The sequence below is a fragment of the Salmo salar genome, chromosome 07 (assembly GCF_965601325.2).
Source record: "Salmo salar chromosome 07, fSalSal1, whole genome shotgun sequence".
In the NCBI taxonomy this organism is placed as follows: domain Eukaryota; kingdom Metazoa; phylum Chordata; class Actinopteri; order Salmoniformes; family Salmonidae; genus Salmo; species Salmo salar.
Window position 1 is genome coordinate 31,655,001 of NC_138297.1, and position 13,851 is coordinate 31,668,851.

Genomic DNA, 13,851 nt, shown 5'->3' on the forward strand with positions numbered 1-13,851 from the left:
CCTTCCACCCCAATGCACGCACACACACACACACACACGCACGCACGCACACACACACACACACACACACGACTCACACCACTGTCTGTCAGAAAGGGGAGGAGAGGGAGGGACACACACTTGCATACATACAGTACGCAGGTGCATAGAAAACACATGGGATTCCACAAATACACTGAAACAGACAAAGACAGACAAACGTGTTCGTAGCTACAACTGCTTGTAGATATATGTCGCTGGTTTTCTAAAAGAAGCACTGTCAAAATGCTCTGCATCAAATGACTGTGCATGTTAGACTTGGGCTGAGAATGGTATCTACCATATAACTGGGTCTTTGGAAATAGCCATAAGATGGTTTTTCCAACACCGTCAATACTGCTGAAAGTATTTATTTGACGTTTTGGAATACGTTTGAATATATGTAGCTACTTTTGAAGTAAATACCTGCGGTCAACTTGTGCATTACGTTAGGAGGTGAAGCAGATCACGTTGTTCATTTCACCTGCCACATTATTCGACAAGAACCTTTCCGGGTCGTCCTCAGTCACGTGTTGTTATTAAAAAGTACACATACGCAACGACGAGAGACCGGAGCCTTTCACGGTCATGTTTGTACAGCACGCGTCAGCCGACATAGCTACAATGTAGAATTCAACAACTTCATGTTTGCCAGCTAGATATCTTATAACTAACAAGTTAACTGTCTGAAATGTGCTAAATGCTATGCAGTTGTGCATTTGGTTTGCTAACGTAGTAGCTTGTTAGCTAGCTAAGGGGTTAGCTTCTTGCAAAATCACGCTTCTTTTGTTAACAGCATAGAATCTCCTCCTAAATCAAGAGCCTTGCTGTCTACTATTTGTTTGGTGCATGCAGTTAACTGTGAGCAGCATTTTTTTTTTTGTTACTTGTATAAATTTATGAGCTGGGATGTCTGTCTTACAAAAAGTTTACGTCAGAGACTGCATAAAATGTTCGCAAGCGCTTGTTAGCATTTAGCTAGCATTTGCCATGGAAATGTGCATGTACTTGTTAGCATTGCTAACCTTCAGATTACAGAGGCTCTGTTGGGTTTGAAAATAGCACCCCTTGTGTTCAGTGCCGATATTACCGAATATCCCAGGATGGCACAAGGCCGGTATGAAGGTATGAAAATCTGAAAACCGCCCAAGCCTAGTGCATGCGTGTGAGCATGTGTGTGTTTCCGTGCATATGTGTGTTCGTTTACGTGCCCCAGGGCTCTTCCCCATGTATGTGTTTGTGTCCTGACCTAGTTCCAGCCCTCCTGCCAGCCAGCCACCTCACTCAGCCCCTCTGCCTGTCAAATACCATTAGTGCACTGAGACACACACACACACACACACACACACACACACACACACACACACACACACACACACCACACACACACACACACACACACACACACACACACACACACAGTGAGAGTATGAAAGGGCATATTTCAAATCATGTCGAGACTTGAGTGGAGGTCCGTGCACTAATGAGATACATCATGCCTTAAGATTACAGGAGTCAATGGGATCCTTGACATTGCTGTAACACGCATACACCGCTGTCATAACCACGTCACTCACTATAAGTGGTTATAAACCACATGAATTTATAGTCAGTCCCTGCTATCCGATCACCTGACTGCAAAAAGAGGGCACGCAGTTTTAACCAATCGCCACACTTTTACCGCATAAAATGGTTCAATCAAGGAACACGTCAAGACACTTTTCCCCAGTCAGCTCATTTTCGGGAAAATAATTGCAAATTGCCACGATAAAAAGTCTATAACTAGTCTACAACTATAACAAAAAAAAATGGGACCCAACATACAAAACATTAAGAACACCTGCTCTTTCCATGACATAGACTGACCAGGTGAATCCAGGTGAAAACTATGCTTGATGAAGGGGAGGAGACAGGTTAAGGAAGGATTTTTAAGACTTGAGACAATTGAGACATGGATTGTGTATGTGTGCCATTCAGAGGGTGAATGGGCAAGACAAAAAAAAGGAAGTGCCTTTGAATGGGGTACGGTAGTAGGTGCCAGGCGCACCGGTTTATGTCAAGAACAGCAACGCTCCTGGGTTTTTCCCGCTTAACAATTTCCCGTGTGTATAAACAATGGTCCACCACCCAAAGGACATCCAGTCGACTTGACACTACTGTGGGAAGCATTGGCGTCAACAAGGACCAGAATCCCTGTTGAATGATGCCTATAGTCCAGAACCTATGATTCAGGCCTATCATACGACACATATTAAGTACTATTACTAACTCATATAATCATGTGATGCCTGTATAGATCGAGTTAATGGGATTCTCTACACACACTAAGCATTGTCACTAGATATTACACACATTTCTTCATTTCTTTTATTTAAACCTTTTATTTAACCAGGCAAAGTCAGTTAAGAACAAATTCTTATTTACAATGATGGCCTAACCCGGGCCAAACCCTAACCCGGACGACGCTGGTCCAATTGTGCGCCGTCCTATGGGGCTCCCAATCGCGGCCGGGGTTGTGATACAGCCTGGAATCGAACCGGGGTCGGTAGGGACGCCTCTAGCACTGAGACGCACTGACTTAGACCGCTGCGTCACTCGGGGGGCCCCGAGCTGACAAGGTAAAAATCTGTGGTTCTGCCCCTGAACAAGGCAGTTAACCCACTGTTCCCCGGTAGGCTGTCACTGTAAATAAGAATCTGTTCTTAACTGACTTGCCGAGTTAAATAGAAAGTAATGAAAATATAGTATCCACTGAACGTAGAGAATATCCCGTTCAATACAAGAGTCATATTTAAACCAAATGTAACGTCATTGAATTTATTTAAGCTCTATTTCATCAGGGGGTCATGCTGAGACCAAGGTCTCTTTTACAGATGAGCGCTGAATCACATCACCTACAGAAAATGCACGCCTCAAAATATGGAAACAAAATGCAAGCAGAAAGAAAGAAAGAACGGAAGGTACGAACATAGACAGAGACACAAGGCTGGTGTTTAGGATGGTCAATGCCTCTTTACAGCTCCCGACGCCGAACACCCACACGTAGCTACGGCTTCGCCATCTCGCCCATACCTACGGTCTCTGGCACGTTTCAAAGGAAGACTAATGACCCCTTACACACACACACACACCAGTCCTCCAAAAAGAAAAGGAAAAAACGTCCCCTCTCCATGGTAATGAGACTTCATTATACAAACACACACACACACACACATATTGATATTCTCTCAACACTCTTCCTTGCTGCTGTGATGGCACACTGTGGTACTTCACCCTAAAGATATGGGAGTTGATCAAAATTGGGTTTGTTTTTTAATTCTTTGTGGATCTGTGTAATCTGAGGGGAAATATGTGTCTCTAATATGGTCATACATATTACATACAGGTTATGAAGTGCAGCTCAGTTTCCACCTCATTTTGTGGGCAGTGTGCACATCTCTATCTCCTCTTTAGAGCCAGGTCTGCCTACGGCGGCCTTTCTCAATAGCAAGGCTATGCTCACTGAGTCTGTACATAGTCAAAGCTTTCCTTAACTTTGGGTCAGTCACAGTGGTCAGGTATTCTGCCACTGTGCACTGGATATTATAAGGTGAATGCACCAATTTGTAAGTCGCTCTGGATAAGAGCGTCTGCTAAATGACTTAAATGTAAATGTAAATGTGTACTCTCTGTTTAGGGCCAAATAACATTCTAGTTTGCTCAGTTTTTTTGTTAATTCTTTCCAATGTGTCAAGTAATTATCTTTTGGTTTTCTCATGACTTGGTTGGGTCTAATTGTGTTGCTGTCCAGGGGCTCTGTGGGGTGTGTTTGTGTTTGTGAACAGAGCCCCAGGACCAGCTTCCTTAGGGGACTCTTCTCCAGGTTCATCTCTCTGTAGGGGATGGCTTTGTTATGGAAGGTTTAAGAATCACTTCCTTTTAGGTGGTTGTAGAATTTATCGGCTCTTTTCTGGATTTTGATAATTAGCAGGTATCGGCCTAATTCTCTCTCTCTCACTCAATTCAAAGGGCTCTATTGGCATAGGAAACATGCTTACATTGCCAAAGCAAGTGGAATAGATAACAAACAAAAGTGAAATAAACAATCAGAAATGAACAGTAGACATTCAAAACAAGAGAGACATTCAAAATGTTATATTACTGGATATTTACAGTCTCTCTCTCTCTCTCTTCCTTTTTCTTTTGTTTTCTCTCCCTCTTCCCCTTTTTCCCCACCCTCTCGCTTTCTTTCTGTCCCTCGCTCTGTTCATCTCTACCTCTCCACTTCTCCCTCGTCCCCATTCCCCCCCCCCCCCGGGCGCTGGGGGACATTGAACCACAGCGGTAGCAGGAAGAGACGACGGCGTGACTTCGTGAACAAAACAGTGAGTAACACTAATGAGCTGGAACGACGAGCGTCGGTCGCTGTCTTGGGCCCAAAGACACAGTCTATGGTAGGTACAGCGATAGGTACCCAGGGAAGAAGACGGTCTCCACAGTAGTTCATGGACTGACAATCGTTATTACTGTACCGAAAGGAAAGATTTGCCCATTTGGAATGTTACTACTGTTTCTGTGCACCTCCGAGCAATGTTGTTCATTTTCCCGTTTTTTTTAATTTTCTTTCATGTGTATCTTAGCTATTGCCGTTTGAGCAGGCAGACATTTGTCCCGGTATAATGTAGTATTGAAATAAAGCCTCTCTCACTACACTGGAAGTTAATAAGAATGTGGTTTTCAGATGGCGGAAAACGATGTCAGATTTCAATACTGGACGATGTTATAACGCAGGAGGTCGTCTTCTCTCAATATTCCTATCTCGGGAAATGTGCAGTTTCTTCTCTTTGTCAGCCTCTTCGGTCCAGGGTGCATTGCATAGTGCCATTTGCAAATGTCAGAAACACTTTGCGAGGCACATCGATCTGCAGGTAGAACATGGTGAGATTGGAGACTCCTAAATTGATAGTGCAGTTGGTTTAGGCAATTTTCCAGCTAACTAGTTACTTCACATGCTGATATTGACTTTGACATTGTTGTGTGTGGTTATGTTTGCCATCCAGCCCATAGAGAGAGCATTACATTGTTGCTTTTTATAGTCGACTTGAGCTGCAACAGATTTCCACGGCCATTTTTACGTTGCTACCAACCTTATAACGTCAACATGAAATATTAGTTCACCAAAAATATTGTTCCCACATATTACTGTTATTTAACACTGTAAATTATAGGAATTTGTGGATTTTTCCTTTAATGGGGTACTATTTGGGAGTTGTTGTGAAATCAGTATAACAAAATCTCATATTTCTCTCCCTTTCTCTCTCTCTCTCTCTGTGGATCTGAGGTGCTACTCTGGAGAAAAGGGTCAGAGTTACACACACACACACACACACACACGCACGCGCGCACACACACACGCACGCACACACGCACGCACGCACACCACACGTCTGCACCAAAGTCCCCCGTTCACCGTCTCACCGGTTTCCCTCTTTCATACCAACTAAAAGAGAGCAGCTGGTTCTCTCAAGCACATCTCAAGGCCATCCTCCATCCTCAATCCCCTTTCCCTCCCTCCTCTCCTCCCCCGTGATCCCCCTCTCCATCTCTCTTGGGGAGTGACCATATGGCACAGCATTGGAGATCAGCAGAAATTCATCCCCCCTTTTTCATCCCCTCTTCCATGCGAAAATGGCTGTTTATCATCGCACACACACACACACACACACGATTTGTAAAGGGCGAGGTATTTCAGAGAGGGTACAGGTACATACAGTAGGCTGTGTGATGAAGAGGCTCATAACAACAGAGAGGATACCAACAGAGAGATGCCTTTTTAACCAACTGAAAAGGGCCAAGTGCGCGCACTACTCTAGGGTCACATTCCTTCTTGCTCTCCTAACACAATTACATCAGTCATCTCATCGTTGCGTACTGTCGGTCTGATGAAAGAGAAGTCTCCCCCCATATCTTCCCCCCCCTCTTTCCTTTCAACTTCTTGTTGTTGTTTTTGGTTAACGGAACTTTGACGTGGGAAACCAGCCCCTTCTTTTCCCGACAGTCGTGCCGCGCTCGCTCGGGTGGGCTTGGTCCAGAGGCTCGCATTACAATCCCAAGTGGCACCCTACTCCCTACGCAGTGCACTGTTCCCTCAGCCAGAGCTGGTGCTCTACGCAGGGTGCCCTCTGGGACGCCGCCGCTGACCGAGAAACCGTTGGCAACGAGCTGGACGACGCACTAGATCTGAAGGAGCTCACACAAACACATTCCTTTGGCGGAGGACTATCGCTATATAGCAGTAGACTTCAAAGTGCTTGGGACTCATTTGGCCGTGGATCAGTTGGAATTGAAGTGAACAAGAGAGACGCGGCAGCCGAAACGGCGTGGGGGGGGGGAGCCTATCGCTGTGGTGATGCTACGGGACACCGCTACAAGAAACACCAAATATATAGGCTAGTCAAGACTTTCACCTACTGCAGCAAAGATATAAGTGAATATTCCTGAGTTTATATTAAATGACACAGTAATAACCTGTTAGTATTATTATCATATAATCATTAGGAAAGTAGTCTCCCCCTCTCTCTCTCTCTCTCTCTCTCTCTCTCTCTCTCTCTCTCTCTCTCTCTCTCTCTCTCTCTCTCTCTCTCTCTCTCTCTCTCTCCTCTCTCTCTCTCTCTCTCTCTCTCTCTCTCTCTCTCTCTCTCTCTCTCTCTCTCTCTCTCTCTCTCTCTCTCTCTCTCTCTCTCTCTCTCTCTCTCTCTCTCTCTCTCTCTCTCTCTCTCTCTCTCTCTCTCTCTCTCTCTCTCTCTCTCTCTCTGCGATTCTTCTGGTCTGAAGTTCAGGTGGAACAGGCACACACACAAAGGCACACATTGGAAAGTCCGTCATGGGTAATAACAGACTGAAGTAAATGCCACCAACCGTATGTCAATATAAGCAAATAGCTACACACAGAATAGGATCTATATATGATTAGGCAGAGTGCTTTGGCTAATAGCCTCTTGGTCAGTGCGTGTGTGTGTGTGTGTGTGTGTGTGTCAATGGTCGTTTAACACCATTAGTGCGTAATGACAGAGGTCACTAGGTCCAAGTGGAGAGGAAAATGCATTGATGAGTTTGTGTGTGTGTGTGTGTGTGTGTGTGTGTGTGTTGTGAGACAGAGAGAGAGAGAGAGACAGAGAGAGACACAGAGACAGAAACAGAGACACAGAGAGAGACAGAGCGAGAGACAGAGAGACAGAGCGAGAGACAGAGAGACAGAGCGAGAGACAGAGAGACAGAGCGAGAGACAGAGCGAGAGACAGAGAGACAGAGCGAGAGACAGAGACAGAGTGAGAGAGAGACAGAGAGCGAGAGAGACAGAGAGAGAGAGAGAGAGAGAGAGACAGACAGAGACAGAGAGAGAGAGAGAGAGAGAGAGACAGAGACAGAGACAGAGACAGAGACAGAAACAGAGACAGAAACAGAGACACAGAGAGAGAGACAGAGAGAGAGCAGAGCGAGAGAGACAGAGAGAGAGAGAGACAGAGAGAGAGAGAGAGAGAGAGAGAGAGAGAGAGAGAGAGAGAGAGAGAGAGACAGAGAGAGAGAGAGCAGAGAGAGACAGAGAGAGACAGAATGCATTGATGAACAGTGAAGAGGGGAATACTTCCAACAAGTGTGTGAAGAAGCACCAGCAGCATTTTGTAGTACCATTGCCATACTTTCACACACACGTGATTTAGACACACACTGAGCTGATGGAAGATAAAGATATGCTTTCTTTCATTCAGTCATTTTATCAGAAACAGAGAGACAAAAAAAAAACGATGTCAGACTTCTTCATAGTTCTGGCTAAAGGAAATACCATGTGCACATTCTTGGGTCCATTTCATTGCTAGGGCCACTCGCAACTCTCAAACAAACACATCTCTCACACACACACTCGTCTCTCTCTCAATCTCCATTTCAGCATTCCAATCAGTTAGACCGCAAATTGCATCACCAGACTCTGGTTGTGTACCAAATGGCACCCTATTCCCTACTTAGTGCATTATTTTTTGACCAGGACTCATAGGGCTCTGTTCAAAAGTAGTGCACTGTGTAGGGAACAGGCTGCCATTTGGAACGCAGCCCTGAATTGTGAGTCTGGTACTAAAGTAGTCTGGGTCTTCCAAGTTTTTTTCTTTCCCTCTATAGACCTACTTTTTATTTCTTGTAGACAGGATATGAGTCTATCTATTACTTATAAAGACGCACAGAGACAGAGACAGAGACAGACAGAGAGATAGAGAGAACAGAGAGAGAGAGAGAGGACATCGTCACAGAGGAGAGACTGAGCAATCAACTAAGAAGGGAAATATCTAGCCTAGCATATCTATGGAAATACTAGCTCGCTCTCGGAAATTAACCAAATCTGTGTCAAGCAAAGGAGAGGGGAAAGGAGAGCGAGAGAGTGAGAGGGAGATCGAGAGAGAGTGACAGACAGAGAGGGAGAGAGAGAGAGAGTGACAGACAGAGGGAGAGAGAGAGAGGAGAGAGGGCGACGAGGAGAGAGGAGATGAGGAGGAGGAGGGAGAGGGAGAGGAGGAGGAGGAGAGGAGGAGGAGGAGGAGAGTGTGGTAGCCCGTCTTAAATCACCACCGCAACTGCTTGCTTTCCTTTCACCGTTTAGTGGAACTGAGTCGACCCGTCCAACGGCACAGCAACATGGAACGTCTGCCTGTTCTGAAAACTCCTCAAAATAAACACCCCCCGTTACTCAACCCCAACCAAACGTCTCACACAGACGTCAGCACAGATGTTATTACCTGTTAACTGTGGTTGTCATGCCCGCAGCCCGAGGGTCACGTATGACCCCTTTGCTGCAGAGGTTTAATACCCAGTTGATCCAATCGCTTCCCGAACTGTATCCTTCTCCTCTATCTCCCCATCTCATATTCTAATCTATATCTGGCTATAAAACTTTGAACGTAGCCGTAAGAAAACATAGGCCTAATATAAAACGACATGATTAAAGAACCCTTGCTCCAGCACTTTACAGCTAAACGTTGCGTAGAGACGTTGTTGTAGCCTTCGGTGTCTAAAGGGTATCTGGTGAATTGAGCCTATTGAACCAGGCCAAGAATAGCTTTTTAGGGGTAGGCGCTGTCGTCTCTCTCTGCGGACGCAAACAAACACACACACACACACACACACACAGATAATGGACGACAGGGCTTGTGTTTAATATCATTATTGTATTCTGGCAGTCCGTCTTTTAATCCCCCCAGTCAGTCAGTCACAGTGTGTGTGTGTGCGTGTGTGTGTGTGTGTATGTGTGTGTCCTACTGCTGGTCTAAGCCCCTAGACTATGTACCTCCTCTATTTCCTATATGTATTAAACAAAAGCGCACACACACACACACACACACACACACACACACACACACACACACACACACACACACCACACACACACACACACACACACACACACACACACACACTATTTATCTGTGTCAATGTGTTATTATAATATCAAGCCATCAAGCAACCATCAATCTGATCTGGTGCATAAATGGTTTTCCCCTCTCTAATCCACACAATTGTTTAACATCGCAGTTAAATCCATATGACACAGAGAGAGAGAGAAATAGAGAGAGAGAGAGAGAGAAATAGAGAGAGAGAGAGAAATAGAGAGAGAGAAATAAAGAGAGAGAGAGAAATAGAGAGAGAGAAATAAAGAGAGAGAGAAATAAATAGAGAGAGAGAGAGAATTGAATTGAGAGAGACACACACATTATCGTTAATATGCTATAGCAGCCCTATAGCGTAATAGCTAAACAGCCTCTCCTACACCGAAGCAACGGTCTGACCCAGCTCTACAGCCGCTCTTTTGTTACAGCGGAGTAGCCCGCTGACTGCACGGCCGATTCAGAAGCCACATAAATGGGCTTTAATTCCTACAAGGAGACTGCATGCTGGTGCTCGGGAGAGAGAGGCGGGGGTTTGGCTTGACTTTCACGGAGAGAGAGAGAGGGAGAGAGAGAGGGGGGGGGGAGAGACAGAGAGAGAGAGAGAGAGAGAGAGAGAGAGAGACAGATAGAGAGACAGAGAGACAGATAGATAGAGAGAGAGAGAGGGAGACGGAGAGAGAGAGACTAGTATAGTGGCTCAGCTCACTGCTTAGTGTGTTCAGCCAAGCATGAGAACACAAAGGTTTTTTACTTGCTATCAAAAAGGGAAGAAGCCTTTTGAGAGGAGCTGGAACTGAGCAACGAGAGCATTCAGTCCCTGAGCCACTCTCCGTCTAGAGTGGTGGTAGTAGCAGCCTAGTGCTGTAGCAAATAATATCTCCAGTATCATACATATTGATATAAACCGCTACAAGTACCATTGCGAGTTGCCAGCCCTTCTCGCTCTCTCCACGCTCTTCCCTGGAAATGTATTTTGTTGCAATTTTGACGCACGCCCGAGAAACCACAACAGCCGATCGTAAAGTAATCTAGTCACGGAACTTTTACCGGAATTATGAACACACAGAGTGACTGGTGTTCGTTAGAGAGACACACACGACCTAATATTTACAGAAGGCTAATGTTCAGGATTTTCCTATAGCCTCTGAAGCCCCCAACAATAGCTGTTTAATCTACGTGGTCACTACGATATCTATCAATCCTGCTCTCTAACTAAATGTTGGCTATTGATTTGACTTCCCGGTCGGGACGCATATTCAGCATGTCACAAAACACACACAGAGACAGAGAGAGGAAATCAGTCTCTTTAACTTACAAATGCCATCACTGAAGAGCCTAAACACATAATGAAATAGCAAGATAAGGAAACACACACACACACACACACACTGTAGTCTCACTACAATAAAGGAATTTAGCCATCAAGTGTAGTATCCCATCCATATCCCTGGCAGCACGTTACGCACACATCAACTCTCCATTCCCTCTCACACCCTCGACCCAGCTTCAAACGAGCGCTAGGGATCATCAGAACGACATAACGAAAAGGTAGTTAACTTACTATGGGCTCCATGCGAGGTGTGTCGACTTGCCGCGGAGACACCAATAGCATCTTGGAGATAAAGTGGAAGGCGGCGACGCATCCGTTAAATCCACTTTGCTGTCCCGGTCTGTTAGTCCCCTCACAACAATAACAAAAAATAATATATAAAACCAACAAGGTCGTTAAAAAAAAAAAACAGAAAGGTTTAAAAACAACCTTTGAGGAGAAATAACGAAGTCTCTCCCACAGTCGTCTTTGTCTGATAAATTGGTGTCGAGTACTGAAGACAACCGTTATGAATTTAAAGGGCTACTACAGCCAAAATAGATCTAATTGTATATTCCCTTCAAGTAGAAGAACAAGTTCATCCTCTCTATTGCAGTATTCGTCGTAATGATACAACGTCTAGTATCAATCTAGTGTCGGGTCAGGCACTTACTCGCCAGAGCTGCTGGCTTCCTGGGGGGGGGGTGAGCTCGGTGATAGGTTGATATGGAGGCCTACGTCGCAGAGAGGGAGGAGACGAAGTTGTTCCATTCGCCTCTCGGCACTTAAAGGGGACATTCCCACTTACTGGGATCGTCTGAGAGGGCAATCGTGTGTGTGTGTGCGCGTGTGCGTGTGCTTGCGTGTGTGTGTGTGTGTGCGCGCGCGCGTGTGTGTGTACCCCTAGGGAAGGTTTCTCAGATGAGCGATAAAGAGAGTGACACAAATATCTGCAACACAAAGAGGCTGAGGGAAACCAGTGGTCACGGTGTTAAACAGTCTGCTGAACACCACACACACACACACATCAGCGTGCGATGATTGTGATTACGCTCATTTACTTATCCGTTTATTATGTGTTATAATACAACACGATTAGCTATGTAATATCGGTGTAATACACCACTATTATATTTGTGAAATGCTTTATAGGCAACTACTATCAGCTTCATTACACTGTTAAAATATCTTTGTAATACCGTTTTAATAAGTAAAATCAATGAGTACATTTAAAAAATATATAATATTTCCACTACAAATATTTCCTCACACTAAACCATAAAAAAAAAATATATATATATATATATATATATATATATATATATATATATATATATATATATATATGCGTACAAGATGACTGGTATATGCATTTAAGATATAAAAAACATACAATACCCATGTGTGGATGATAGATGTGGGGTAAGCTGATCCTAGATCTGTTCCTATAGGTAATTGCCATGTTACACACGTATAGACTCTATTCACTTACGTGCAGTCAGTCAGTCAGTCATGATATTGATTTCATAAGGATAGAACCATGTGCAGATTAAAGATGTCAAGTAAAATGATCCTAGATCTGTACCTACAGGGGTAACATCTACCCTCCCTTATTAATTGCCATGTTCCACACGTATAGACTCTCTTCCTATGTGCAGCCAGTCAATCAGTTGACCTTGAGAGAAGGACCTTACAGTGTCAGCTTTTAACCAGGGTCAATGGAGACGTGTGTGGGTCTGTGTGTGTGCATGTGTGTGTGCAGGGTTGGATAGGTTACTTTCTAAATGTAAATCCGGTAACGTCACTAGTTACCTGTCCAAAATTGTAATCAGTAATGTAACTTTTGGAATTACCCAAACTCGGTAATGTAATCGGATTACTTTTAGATTACTTTCCCCTTAAGAGGCATTAGAAGAAGACAACAATGTATGTTACCAATTGAACAACATCTATTGCAGGATAAAGCAATGTTAAAGTTTACATAGCTGGCCATATATGGATGTTACACTTTACATTATGGGTTTGTTATGTAGGCTTCTTCCAACCCATCGCTTTCTACTACAGATAATAATATATACGATTAAATTATATCTTTACATTAAAAACCAAAGTCTATCAGAATTCCAGTCATTCCAATAAATCAGAAAGAATCAGTATGTGAAATTACTACAGATAAAGCGTTAAAATCATAATTATATATTGACCATGATACACACACCCCACCTTTTTGTCTGTAGTACCTTTTTGTTGGTGACACTTTGATATATTGAGAATATGCAGAAAATCCACAGATGAAACAACAACAAAATGGTTTTGGTAAAAAGCTGAGGGATGGGCCTGGAGAAATGTAACCACTCTCAGATTAATAGACAGAGCTATGGATGCAAGGACTGACCATCAATGATATCAAAATTATTGTTTTAACCATGTTATGAGGCTATACAAATGATAGTCAAACTAAACGCAAAACAGATGGGATAGCGTATCGCTGTAGAATGCTGTGGTAGCCATGCTGGTTAAGTGTGCCTTGAATCCTGGCTTAGGAAGTCCACCAAAAACTCTGAAATCTTCATCCATAACTACAATGTTTTCAGACAAGATAGAACGGCCAAAGGGGGCGGTGTTGCAATCTACTGCAGAGATAACCTGCAGAGTTCTGTCCTACTATCCAGGTCTGTACCCAAACAATTTGAACTTCTACTTTTAAAAATCCATCTCTCTAAAAACAAGTCTCTCACCGTTGCCGCCTGCTATAGTCCACCCTCGGCCCCCAGCTGTGCTCTGGACACAATATGTGAACTGATTGCCCCCCATCTATCTTCAGAGCTCGTGCTACTAGGTGACCTAAACTGGGACATGCTTAACACCCCAGCCATCCTACAATCCAAGCTTGACGCCCTCAATCTCACACAAATGATTAATGAACCCACCAGGTACCACCCCAAAGCTGTAAACACTGGCACCCTCATAGATATCATCCTAACCAATTTGCCCTCTAAATACACCTCTGCTGTTTTCAACCAAGATCTCAGCGATCACTGCCTTATTGCCTGCATCCGTAATGGGTCTACAGTCAAACGACCTCCACTCATCACTGTCAAACGCTCCCTG

The 13,851-nt window shown here is 44.3% G+C and overlaps 1 protein-coding gene across 2 annotated transcripts in view; it reads right to left on the minus strand.

Annotated features, from left to right (window-relative positions):
- The window catches only part of LOC106608926 (uncharacterized), an 87,356-nt gene extending 75,936 nt beyond the window's left edge, over positions 1-11,420 (minus strand). Inside the window, exon 1 of one of the 2 annotated variants that reach the window (XM_014207153.3) lies at positions 10,993-11,420. Coding sequence is in view for 1 of the 2 variants with exons in the window: in XM_014207151.3 (XP_014062626.3) it covers positions 10,993-11,043 (51 nt within the window). In the remaining variant the exon portion in view is untranslated. The remainder of the gene's footprint in view (positions 1-10,992) is intronic. The other variant, XM_014207151.3, reaches the window with a different exon arrangement.
- Between the last annotated feature and the right edge of the window lie 2,431 nt (positions 11,421-13,851).